This window comes from Sprattus sprattus (genome assembly GCF_963457725.1).
Source record: "Sprattus sprattus genome assembly, chromosome: 18".
Classification (NCBI taxonomy): domain Eukaryota; kingdom Metazoa; phylum Chordata; class Actinopteri; order Clupeiformes; family Clupeidae; genus Sprattus; species Sprattus sprattus.
In genome coordinates this window covers 30,226,090-30,238,589 of record NC_137916.1, presented here as the reverse complement: position 1 = coordinate 30,238,589, position 12,500 = coordinate 30,226,090, and the positions used below count along the sequence as shown (strand labels likewise).

Sequence of the window (12,500 nt, the reverse complement as noted above, 5' to 3'; positions counted from 1 at the left end):
GCTCTCTGAAGAGTTGGGTCAGTAGAGTTGAGTTGGCTCTCTTACCCTGAGCAGGTCATCGATACACCCCTCTCTTACCCTGAGCAGGCCATCAATGTGTGTGTGTGTGTGTGTGTGTGTGTGTATCTGTGTGTGTGTGTGTGTGTGTGTGTGTCTGCCTATGCAGGCTCTCTCTCACCCTGAGCAGGTCATCAATGTGTGTGTGTGCGAGTGTGTGTGTGTGTGTGTGTGTATGCAGGCTCTCTCTTACCCTGAGCAGGTCATCAATGTGTGTGTGTGTAAGTGTGAGTGTGTGTGTGTGTGTGTGTGTGTGTATGCAGGCTCTCTCTTACCCTGAGCAGGTCATCAATGTGTGTGTGTGTGAGTGTGAGTGTGTGTGTGTGTGTGTGTGTGTGTGTGTGTATGCAGGCTCTCTCTCACCCTGAGCAGGTCATCAATGCGCCCCTCCTTCTTCTCCAGGTCGGAGCTCTTGCTGTTCTCCAGGGCAGCCAGCTTCTCCATGGTCAGGTCAGACTGCTCAGAGGCGGAGGACAGGAGGGGGGGAACGCAACAGGGGAGACAAAATGGACACCAGAGAGAAAGGACAAGACAGCGAGGGGGGGAGGGGGGGGGGGAGAAGGGGAAACAAGCAAACCAATGAGGCGAGGGGAGACAGTGAGGTAGGTGCTGCACTATTATAATGACACAATCATCAGTTTATAGCCGAGCACTAATCATACGTTCACTAGCCAGCTGTCCAGGCCTACAGGCCTACTGAGTTCAGGTGTGTGTGTGTGTTACCTGTGTTGCTCTGTGCTGAGAGTGGGAGATTATTATGGAGTGTTGCTCTGTATTTAAGCCTAAGGATCCTAAGGAGGATGGACTGCCCTGCTGCACCTGTAAGAAGACACACACACACACACACACACACACATTTTAAACAATATCACATGTCCAACACTGTGACCGCATATGAGCACGGCAAAGTAATGGTGATGGGAAAACAGAGGGGGGGGGGGACTCACGGCAGCGGGGGGGTTGGAGAGCGAGTGCTGGGGGGACGATCGGACCACGGGGGGAACACACCGAGCTGGACTGGTACCAGCCCCGCTGCCGCCTGCAAACTGGGAGAGAAGAGCCAGAGCGGACTCAGAGAAACCCTCACCTAGTGGGTGGCGGGGAACTTCTGCGTTTAAGAGAAATCCAGGTCTTACCTCAAAATAATCACTAATCTTGAGACCCCGTGTCCCTCCTTTCCCTACAAAGAAAAGACACATGAGCACAAAGAAAAAGAAAGGCACTCCAAGTAGGATATTGTAAATAAAAAAATAAATGAAAGAATAAAATCTAAATTGTCACCTTGGTTGTCAAACATGTCTCCTTTCCTCTTGCGGGTCCTCTGATCGTTCGTCTTCTTCTCAGGAGTCTGAAGAGAGCAAGCAGGAGAGGCGTAGGGTTAGAGCAAGCAGCAGGAGAGGCGTAGGGTTAGAGCAGGAGAGGCGTAGGGTTAGAGCAAGCAGCAGGAGAGGCGTAGGGTTAGAGCAGGAGAGGCGTAGGGTTAGAGCAAGCAGCAGGAGAGGCGTAGGGTTAGAGCAGGAGAGGCGTAGGGTTAGAGCAAGCAGCAGGAGAGGCGTAGGGTTAGAGCAAGCAGCAGGAGAGGCGTAGGGTTAGAGCAGGAGAGGCGTAGGGTTAGAGCAGGAGAGGCGTAGGGTTAGAGCAAGCAGGAGAGGCGTAGGGTTAGAGCAGGAGGGGCGTAGGGTTAGAGCAGGAGAGGCGTAGGGTTAGAGCAAGCAGGAGAGGCGTAGGGTTAGAGCAGGAGAGGCGTAGGGTTAGAGCAAGCAGGAGAGGCGTAGGGTTAGAGCAGGAGGGGCGTAGGGTTAGAGCAGGAGAGGCGTAGGGTTAGAGCAAGCAGGAGAGGCGTAGGGTTAGAGCAGGAGAGGCGTAGGGTTAGAACAAGCAGGAGAGGCGTAGGGTTAGAGCAAGCAGGAGAGGCGTAGGGTTAGAGCAGGAGAGGCGTAGGGTTAGAGCAAGCAGGAGAGGCGTAGGGTTAGAGCAGGAGAGGCGTAGGGTTAGAGCAGGAGAGGCGTAGGGTTAGAGCAGGAGAGGCGTAGGGTTAGAGCAGGAGAGGCGTAGGGTTAGAACAAGCAGGAGAGGCGTAGGGTTAGAGCAAGCAGGAGAGGCGTAGGGTTAGAGCAAGCAGGAGAGGCGTAGGGTTAGAGCAAGCAGGAGAGGCGTAGGGTTAGAGCAAGCAGGAGAGGCGTAGGGTTAGAGCAAGCAGGAGAGGCGTAGGGTTAGAGCAGGAGAGGCGTAGGGTTAGAGCAAGCAGGAGAGGCGTAGGGTTAGAGCAAGCAGGAGAGGCGTAGGGTTAGAGCAAGCAGGAGAGGCGTAGGGTTAGAGCAAGCAGGAGAGGCGTAGGGTTAGAGCAGGAGAGGCGTAGGGTTAGAGCAAGCAGGAGAGGCGTAGGGTTAGAGCAGGAGAGGCGTAGGGTTAGAGCAAGCAGGAGAGGCGTAGGGTTAGAGCAAGCAGGAGAGGCGTAGGGTTAGAACAAGCAGGAGAGGCGTAGGGTTAGAGCAGGAGAGGCGTAGGGTTAGAGCAGGAGAGGCGTAGGGTTAGAGCAGGAGAGGCGTAGGGTTAGAGCAGGAGAGGCGTAGGGTTAGAGCATCACGACCTCCAGGCTTACACAACACAACGGCACATGCCACATGCACCCACACAAAAACCCATTTCAGTTCCAACAAATACTTCAAAAACAATTAGGACAAAAGGCCTGTCACATAAAATATATCTAAACTGTGTGTGTGTGTGTGTGTGTGTGTGTGTGTGTGTGTGTGTGTGTGTGTGTCTACATGTGAGAGACAGACTACTTGTGAGTGTGTCATTGATTACTGGGGAGAAGTAGCACACCAACCTCTAGTTCTTTATCAATGAGCGACCCATGTGTGTGTGTGTGTGTGTGTGTGTGTGTGTGTGTGTGTGTGTGTGTGTGTGTGTGTGTGTGTGTGTAGTAGAAGTAGCACACCAACCTCCAGCTCTTTATCACTGAGCGACCCGACGCTGCAAAGACTCTGATTGGACGACTCGTTCTGTCCAGAGCCCTGAGGAATGGAAGGGGAGGAAACAAAACAATGATGATTGGACAAACATCACTCCCCAGTAACACACACACACACACACACACACACACACACACACACACACACACACACTTTCCTCTGCACTTTAGCAGCAAACCCCACCCATTCCTCATGGCCATAATGCACTGCTCATTGAATAACTATAATAAAAATAATAATAATAATTCATTTAATTTGTAGTGCACTATACATTCAAACTGAATCTCAGAGTGCTACATAGTTAGCCCATAATAAAAGCATAGTTTAAAGAAAACAAAACCATTTTTAAAAGCATAGCTTAAAAAATAATACGTTTTAAAAAAAGTAGGAAACGCCTTTCTGAATAAAAAGGTTTTTAGGCCAGCCTTAACTCCATCCCTAACATATGCATTACTATATTCACTCATTCAGTCACTCATTCAGTCAGTTAGTCATATATTTATTTATTCGTGCATTCTCTTTGGCTGTCCCTCTTAAAGTCATGATGTTACAGATACAGAGCTTTGCACCTGTAAACCTCAAGGCCAAAGCATTATTATGGAACTGTTCCCATGTAAAGGCATTATTATGGAACTGTTCCCATGTAAAGGCATTATTATGGAACTGTTCCCATGTAAAGGCATTATTATGGAACTGTTCCCATGTAAAGGCATTATTATGGAACTGTTCCCATGTAAAGGCATTATTATGGAACTGTTCCCATGTAAAGGCTTTCCCAAAACTTGTTCCATAGCTCAACTACTAACTACAATCAGGTGCCATGCTAAATGTCAAGCAGCCTGCTCCGCCAACCCTGCCAGACAGACATACGCTAGGAGTAGGCTACCACACACGCACACACCGAAGGGAACACACAAACGGACAGATAAATCACAGGGAATGATAGACAGAGAGGGAGAGCCAGAGAGAGGCAGAGACAGAAAAATAGAGAGGATGTATGAGAGAGAGATTACAGGGCATCTGATTAAAAGCTGGTGTGTCAGCGTGACGCCCAAACCATATGAAATGAACAGAGAGAGAGAAAGAAAGATGGATGAATGACAGAAAGATGCTTGAGAAGGAGTTAGTTTCCTGACCCTGGCAACTCCAACCCCAGTGAAGCGGGCCTCCAGTAGCTCCTGGCGTCGTGGATCCAGACTGTGCAGTTCTTCCATCATGGCTTCAGGAGAGAGAGAGAGAGAGAGAGAGAGAGAGAGAGAGAAAGAGAGCTTTAGGTTACTCAGATGGGAGTGTTTGATTGTGGAGTCACCGTGAGGGTGACAGATTGGTAGCAACAGCATAACAATTTGTGCGCGTGCATGTGTGTGTGTGACATGTTGACTCATGAATCTCTCCTGTAGGTTTCCAGAATATTCCTAGGGTCCATGACTCAGCCTCACCTCTCAAACTCATGTCTGTCTCTCAGTTAGCCCGAAATCTGATATTACAGATATTACTATGGCTGTACTACACACATCGATATTTTTGTAATACTTTTGTCACATTGAATTGAATATCATATCAGCAACACTGAGTAAACAGAGTCTGAGTCGTGGTTACATCAGACAACATGGGAGGTGGCAGGACATTATGACCCATTCTTTTAGGAGCACATATTTAAACAAATCACTAAATAAGCTTTCAAGGCATACATTTGTCTTAATGAAACTTAGTCTCTTAGAGGATGAACTGAAATCATCAGAGTCGGTTTACATTTCGACACTGAGGAAAACGTTATACCCAGTTCATACAAACTACATGCATTGCCTACTCTTCTGGGTAAATTAAAGATGATAGTTAACCAATACCTTAACATAGAAATACCAGTTTATACCTGATGTTGTTATCTTAATGGATGGCTTTAGTGAACAAACACATACTCTAGACATGCCATGTAAGTCATCAACTGGACCATTGGGCAAAGTTACCATATTGTGTACCCAGTTAGCTGGTCATCTAAGGTGTGCCAGTCTTCTAATTTACCTAGCTAGCTAAGCTTTGTACACTGCATTTAAGTTAGCGCTAACTATGATAAACATCACATGCTAACTATGATAAACATCACATTTTCTACAACGGTCCTAATCGTACAATATTTCCCTTCTCTTTAAAATAACGACCATAAACTGTTTGCCATTTCTCGAAACAAAGCTCTAATTCTGGTCAAGTGACATGTACAAGCGATGGGTAAGCGCTGACACACACGTTAAATGACTGACATCAGCTAGCTTGCTACCTAGCTTACAAACCAAACTAGAGTAAGGCGCTAACGATGGCTAGCAGACCAGCTGACAGCATCCTCTCGTTTTTCCAATAACGTTTGACAATTAAAACACAAAAGACTGACATCACACTTAATCCACATACGGCACAAACAGAGTGGCATTATACCTGCGGCAAACGTTTTTTTCCCGCAAGCACCTTTGGTTTATCCTCGATTATTCTTCCCTCGTCTCCCGTCTCACCCTTCCTTGGCTACCCCTACATTCCCAGACAAGGCCTCGTCCGAATCCCCGTCTCTCGCCTACGAAGACACCCGATGAAGGCACTGGTTCGCCACCTCAGAGTTCCACAGACGAGCGGAGGCTTACAAACCTCCGGGGCCTATGAGAAAGTTACGTCCCCAACCCACCTCAACAGAGCTTTGGCCAGCTCAGATTCCCAGGGGTTTGAGGTTTCTTACGTTTTTCCCTTAGACATCCATTGTATTTTGCCGTCGACCATACCAGACAATGAACTTCACCTGTTTCATGAATCACGGCTCCGACAAGAACATTTTTGTCATTTTATTCCCAGTTGGTGTCAAGCTCAGTCCATCCAGAGAATAGCTCATTTAACTTCAAGACAGCGGTTCCGACGAGCTCACCTCTTTCGCATCAGTCAGTGGTCTAGCCTGGAAGTGATCCCGTTTGAATCAGTTCAGTTTAATCCGGATCGATTCGGTTCGGTTCTCATGATTTTTTTTGGCAATGTAAACAATAATCGGAAAATCTCATTTTTTCTCGCAAGATTTTCTTTCCGACCACGCCCCACTTCACCCACTATTAACCTCAATGAAATTGAGAAGGTAGCCACATAGATCCATCAGAAAAGGAAACCGTTGGTAATCTATATAGGCTGCCATACAGTATAAATGTTTGTTATGTACATTATAAAGGTTTGTTTATGGAATAAATGCTATTCTAAGGTCTTGTCTTCTGGGACATGTCTGCCTGATAGAAATAGTTGTTTTCATGTGTTCAAGGTCATACAGAGTCATACTATGAACTATGATGACCCAGATTTCTAAGCAGTAGCCTATCTATACTGAGCACAGTAATACCAATTATGTGTTTTGGTCTCACCCAGAGTAGGTGGCCATCCCAATTCTCATATAAAACATGGTTACGCAGTATTGCATCCAAATTGAATTGATTACCACCAAGATTTCAAAGGATACCAGAAAAATGGATTACATCTGCCATTAAGAGCACCTAACACGTATGCCCGTCCTTAACACAATATCTTAAAATGAAGTAATCACAAACGAGTAATGACAATTGTTTTTTTAATTGCAAAGATACAAAGGAATTTCATCAAAATCATATATGAATAAAAATGACAGCAGTCTGCCAAATGTTAACAGCTGAATTTCAGAACTTGAGAGTCCACAGCTCACCATGCTGCTAAATGAAGTTACTTGTGTCAGCTGACTTCCAGTGCCTCTGTTTGAACCCTCGTCATGGCAACCCATTCTGGTTAGCCTCTTCAAACAAGAACACACACACACACACACACACACACACACACACACACACTATGTATTGCCTCGGATCATAAGGTACAAACAGACTGATCAGGTGTATTTCAAGAGCACTGTGCAATGGCTGGGTGTCCAGAAAGGTAAGGACAATCAAAGTCCATCTCTAAAATATTTAGTTTCATGTTAAAACTGACTTAAAATGCTTTGAGATTCGAGGTATTTTTGTACAAAGATCTGAAAAAAAAAACAGCTTTGTAACAGACATGTGACTTACAGTAATTTCAAGCATAGATTGTTCCGTGGCTGAAAAATCCCGTAATAAACCTAAAGTCAAGTTGATGACTGAAAAACACTTGACCAGTCTAATAACAATACCAGCCTTCTGGCCCAAAGCTACAGATGTGGTTCTTCATGTTGAGTGCTGGACTTCCCGCAGGTCTATCGCTAGACACCTGATGGTCTTGGCATGCAAACCTCTCACATTCACTGAGGAGTTGCAGGCTTGGGCCCGAACGGCAGCCCTAGCTTTCACACTGATCCTCCTCTGAGTTCCTGGTCTCAGAGTCCTTCTGCTCTGAATGGGGCTTCTGGTACTTGCACTGGACCCAGACTCGGTACATGGTCAGCTGCTTTCCCCGGTTCACCTGCAGCCGCCGATCCACCAAGTTCTGTACCTTCTCCAGTCCAGCACCACAGAACCAGCTGTGGAGCTCATCTAGAGGGACATGGGAAATAAGATCATTTTTTGATTATTCAGGGAGAATTGACTGAGCACAGGGCTCTTTTGCAGCAATGCCCTGACTGAGGCTACAGAAGAACAATAAATAAACAAACCATTACAAAACAAAACAGACCAAATAAATAAACAACACATTGAAAAACTCAGAAATTAAGTATAAAAAAAATAACATAAAGTAAAAAAAATACTTAAAAATAGTAAAAAATTATAGTTGCAAGTTCGCTCTCGACAGGGTTGTTTGCATATTGCATCTAAGGTATTTTTTAGAGTATAAGTGGCCAAGCAGTGCGATGAAAATAAGCTCCACTTGCCTTGAGTGAAGAAATAGACCCGTGTGCCGTCTCCTCGTGCATAAAAGTTTTCAGACAAACACCTCCCTGAGGATAGACACACACACTTAGTGAAAACCCCCTCTCCTTTCTTCCCATGGTTCACAGTTCCACATTAACGAAATGAAAATCAGAAATGCCACGGGGCAACTCACCTTTTTTGAAGCGTAGCTGTGCCATGTCATAGCGGCCGTAGTCTCTTAGCAACAGCATCCCGCCAGGCTTCAACAGCTGAGCGAGCCTACATATAGACTCCTGCATCCTGAACGGGACAGTTAGTGAGTTATTTCACCATCCACCACAGGGTGGCGCTCTTGCCCAAAAAAAGGATACATTTCAGCACAGGTCAGCACAGGGAGCAGACTTGAATGCACTGATATTTGTTATTTGGCACAAGAGATAGCACAGACACTGATCTATGTCAAATTAAATCAAATCTATGGTACATTATGCTGCTTCTCCACATCTACCTTTATTTAGTGTTTAAATAAAATAGGGATATGTTCAGCTCATCGGGCCTCTCCAAATAGCTGACGCATCAGAGTAAGGTGTGTGAAAAAAGGGCTGAACTGAGTGCTGCCCCTGGCATAGGGCAGAGGTGTAGTGGTCCCTGGAGAAGTGGGTATACTCTTAATTTAGCATATTTTTAAGCAGCCCATACAGCACATGATAAACGCCCTGTTTTGATAGTGGGTATACGCAAGGCTGACTGAAATATAAGTGGGTATACTCCGCCTGCGTACACCCTGGACTACACCACTGGCATAGGGCAGTTTGACAATGAGGTTTGAGCAAGGCTGCCATATAAACGATGATGCATAATAACTTCCTATTGCTTCTCTCCACTCAGATTCATTAACTCACTTGTCAGGGTGTAGCGCAGACAAGACAAAGATGAGTATGATGACATCGAGGCTCTCCTCTGGGATTGGGTACTGGGCTGACTCGTCACTCAGGTCATGAACAAAGGCGTGGCAGCGAGTTGCATCATACTCTGGATTGGACTATGGCATCACAAAAAAGAAAGGAAAACTGTTTTTTTTTTTTTTTTTTTTACTTCAAGCTAATATGCACCAAATGATCAGAAAGGTCCCACTATGTGGCACATTATAAAGAGAACGTTAATTAACGGAATGCATCTACATTAATAACATATCTGAATACATTTCTTAATTTTTCTACTCAGGTTTTTGCTTTCTGCCCTCACCTTTACCAGCTCCACTGCGGTGCTGGAGAAATCACAGCAGTAAACAAACAGTCCTGGGTCACTAGAACACAAGACAGGGGGGGCGGGAGTGAGCCATAGCACGGATCATAGTGTCATCACTACAACACAAGACAGAGGGGGCGGGAGTGAGTCATAGCACGGATCAGAGCGTCATGAATGAGAAACCAGAAATATAACAACTTCACTCACTTGTTGGTCTTCAGGATGGGAAAGACTGTGTTCCCCACACCACAGCCTACCTGGTAATAAACACACACACACACACACACACACACACACACACACACACACACACACACAAACACACACAAACACACACCAACTGTCAGAGCCATGCATACATATTTGGGAGGCTTCTCTAACCATGTGTCACCATCATCCATTAGTCTTACCAAATGCAGGTTAATTGCATGAAACCAGATCAGAGTGGAGCACTGAAGAAAACTAAGTTATCTATCTTTGCTCCACTGGATCTCAGAGTTCTGAACTAGAACTAGGACCTTGTAGCTATGTGAATCTTAAGAACTCAGTTTTCAATATTTCAATATGTGACATTTCACACCCAGCTGGCTCGATTGATGTGTAATTATGTTATTATGGTGTACACTCAGTAATGCAATTCTGACCTCCAATGACACATTTTTCTTAGAGGCAGTCCAAACCGTACACTCGCCACACATACAGGTCATGTACGCAGTAATCTGAATCTCACCTCCAATATGCGATACGAGCTGGATGCCCCAGGAAAGTCTCCATTCTGGAGAGAAATGTCTTCCCTGCCCTTGTCCTGGTCAGGGTGTTTATCCGCTTCCGGTGTAGACTGATGGGACCGACATTTTGGGGCCAACTCCGGGAATTCCGTGAAGAGCCAGTGGCGGTCTTTAAAGAACCGGTTCACGTGGATGGTATAAAAATCATTCCAGTACTGGTCCGCATGGCTGTCGTAGTCCTCTACAGTGAAACAAATCGTTTTAATAATAAATAAATAATAAGAATGCATTTTATTTGTATAGCACACTTTCACATACAAAGATGTCTCAAGGTGCTTAACAGGGTCACAATAGCAATTTAAAACAGTGCATTCAAAACAATACAGAAAAGAAATAAACGAACAACAGAAACCAGGACTTTAGGAGAAGGCAGATATAAAAAGATGGGTTTTGAGGTGGGATTTAAAAGTAGTGATGGAGTCCAAAGCCCTAATGTTCTCCGGGAGCTTGTTCCAGAGTCTAAGAGAACAGTTGTTGTTACAGAGGACTCACATGGATTTTGCTTCAGCTGTGATTTGGTTGGGGTATTTTTGTTTTTTTTTCGTATGTGAAATACATTGCAACTCTTAAATGATCTAGGCTTACACGCCATTACATAAGAACATTAGCTAATACTTGGATATAGGCAGTGGTGTAGTGCTTCCTGGAGAAGTGGGTATACTCTTTATGTTTTGAAACAGCCTACAGAGCAGAGGATAAACGCCCTGTTTTGAGAAGTGGGTATACCCAATGCTGACTGAAAAATAAGTGGGTATACCCAATGCTGACTGAAAAATAAGTGGGTATACTCTGTAGACCTGCGTATACCCTGGACTACACCACTGGATATAGGCTAGGACTGTACGACTCGCAAGGTACCTCACCTTGTTTGTCAGCCGGAATAGGCTGGTTATGCTCCTGAACTTTCTTGCGTGCAGCTGCTTCCTGCTCCTCTGACCACTCTACGTTATCCCTTACAAATAATGGGATGAAACAACAGAATTTGTTCATCATATTTTACACAAACATTGCAGGTTTAATAAGCCCATGTTGCTAATACCAATCTCATAGCCTGCCTTTGCTTGCTTCATTGACATTAAAATACGCGTACCATGCGTTGTGCTGAAAGACTTGACGAGGGTCTGTTAAAAAACGAGTCCCAAACTGTGGTCTCTTCTGGTCTTCGTTGGTTTGTTCAGCCGGTGCCTGATGAATTTCGACAGCATTTTCCTCCACAGGCACACCGTTAACAACGGGCGCTGCCATGTTGGAACCGGAAAATGAAATGCATCACAGGAAGTGAAAACAACTAACTCACGCCCATCCCTACGACGCAACCAGTTTTTTTTTTTTTTTTTTTTTTTACTTTTGATGAGCTGGGCCGGACTTTTACCATTTTAAAATGCTGTAAAATCATGTTTTTTAAAAACGGTTATGACATACATCTCTTAAAAAAAGAGCAATAGGGTTAAAATGTCGGTGAATAGGAAGAAACTAAATTATATGTGTGTTCCAACTTGTTGGTGCAAATGTCGTCGAGATGGAAACCACATATCACAGACTGGAAGAAGGTTTATTGTTGTTTATCATAAACGTGTAAGAAAGACAAACTGGGAATTCACGTTTAAAATTATTTTATTGAGAAGCTTCTCGTGTCAAAAATAGAACCATTATGAAATAAACATCTCAGGATGGGTGAAAATCTGAAAAAAAAACGCCCAAAAATGCCAAAATTCTGGTGGTAGTAATAGGTGACTGGTGAAAATTGAAGACAATAAGTAAACACAAACTCTTTGTTGACATCAACAGTAGTTTCAAGTGGGAAAACAGAGAAATAAAAAGAAGCCAACACAAAAGATGGACAAGCTGGTTCTTGAGTCCAATGGAGCAGAGGATTCCGAAGAGGCACTATAAATACAGCTCCAGTATCCATGGAAACAAGACAGTATGAAAGATAAAACTAGAATCAAGATGATCCCCTGTATCCATGGCAATAAGAGTTCCATTAACCATTCAAAAGTGGAGCATGGTTCTATATACATATGAGCCAAGATTCTAATCAGTAATTACAATGTCAAGTTTTATTCAAAGTGAAAAAAAAAAATGGCAGCAAAAATTCACATCTTCCTAACTTATAAACATAAAGTAGATCCTATCCTCATATAATGTACTTCCATGATGAACATCTCATTCATCAGGTTAAGATGTTGGCCAGGGTGCCTCTGAGTTAAGATGAGATGCATGTTTTGAAATGGGAAACAGGACTGTTGATGCTGTTCACTTTGGACCTCGCAATGTCTTCATCAGGATACCAACACCTACAGTGCAATTGCAGCTCTTTTTTTTTTTATAAAAAGTTTTGAGCATTTTTGCCTTTGTTCCTGATCATAAAACTAAAACTAAATTATCCTTGCAGTGGTCCTCAAACCTCCATTCTTTTAAATCCGCCATTTCACCAGCTGACTATACCACCATGAACCCAAGGGGAATGATGGGGCTGACTATTGTTACTGAAGATACTTCTGGTAGTCCTGTCAAAGCTGACATTTTTTATTAGGAATTACCACCCCTGTAAGTAATATTGGTGAATGTGCTGGTTGCTCCTTTGTATAAGGGGTTGTTACCCTGAAATGAGAGAAAAG

The 12,500-nt window shown here is 44.3% G+C and overlaps 3 protein-coding genes across 3 annotated transcripts in view; all 3 read right to left on the bottom strand.

Moving 5' to 3' along the window:
- Positions 1 to 6,016, bottom strand: part of tlk2 (tousled-like kinase 2) — an 18,369-nt gene extending 12,353 nt beyond the window's left edge. The window contains exons 1-8 of the mRNA XM_080856703.1: positions 5,463 to 6,016; positions 4,169 to 4,251; positions 3,003 to 3,074; positions 1,339 to 1,405; positions 1,194 to 1,237; positions 1,005 to 1,103; positions 781 to 876; positions 421 to 513 (exon numbers count right to left, since the gene is read on the bottom strand). Of these exons, the coding sequence (XP_080712829.1) occupies positions 421 to 513; positions 781 to 876; positions 1,005 to 1,103; positions 1,194 to 1,237; positions 1,339 to 1,405; positions 3,003 to 3,074; positions 4,169 to 4,249 (552 nt within the window). The 5' untranslated portion in view covers positions 4,250 to 4,251; positions 5,463 to 6,016. The remainder of the gene's footprint in view (positions 1 to 420; positions 514 to 780; positions 877 to 1,004; positions 1,104 to 1,193; positions 1,238 to 1,338; positions 1,406 to 3,002; positions 3,075 to 4,168; positions 4,252 to 5,462) is intronic.
- Positions 6,017 to 6,687: 671 nt separating this feature from the next.
- On the bottom strand, positions 6,688 to 11,124 carry mettl2a (methyltransferase 2A, methylcytidine; the record flags this gene model as incomplete). Its single annotated transcript, XM_080856706.1, has 9 exons — positions 6,688 to 7,528; positions 7,864 to 7,929; positions 8,037 to 8,143; positions 8,746 to 8,885; positions 9,089 to 9,149; positions 9,299 to 9,348; positions 9,822 to 10,060; positions 10,743 to 10,831; positions 10,970 to 11,124. 9 exons carry the CDS (start codon positions 11,122 to 11,124, stop codon positions 7,335 to 7,337), a joined length of 1,101 nt encoding a protein of 366 aa, XP_080712832.1. The 3' UTR covers positions 6,688 to 7,334.
- Positions 11,125 to 12,411: 1,287 nt separating this feature from the next.
- Positions 12,412 to 12,500, bottom strand: part of LOC308379233 (integrin beta-3-like) — a gene marked incomplete at both ends in the record, with an annotated part of 24,264 nt that continues 24,175 nt past the window's right edge. The window contains one exon of the mRNA XM_080856291.1: positions 12,412 to 12,483. Within this exon, the coding sequence (XP_080712417.1) occupies positions 12,412 to 12,483 (72 nt within the window). The remainder of the gene's footprint in view (positions 12,484 to 12,500) is intronic.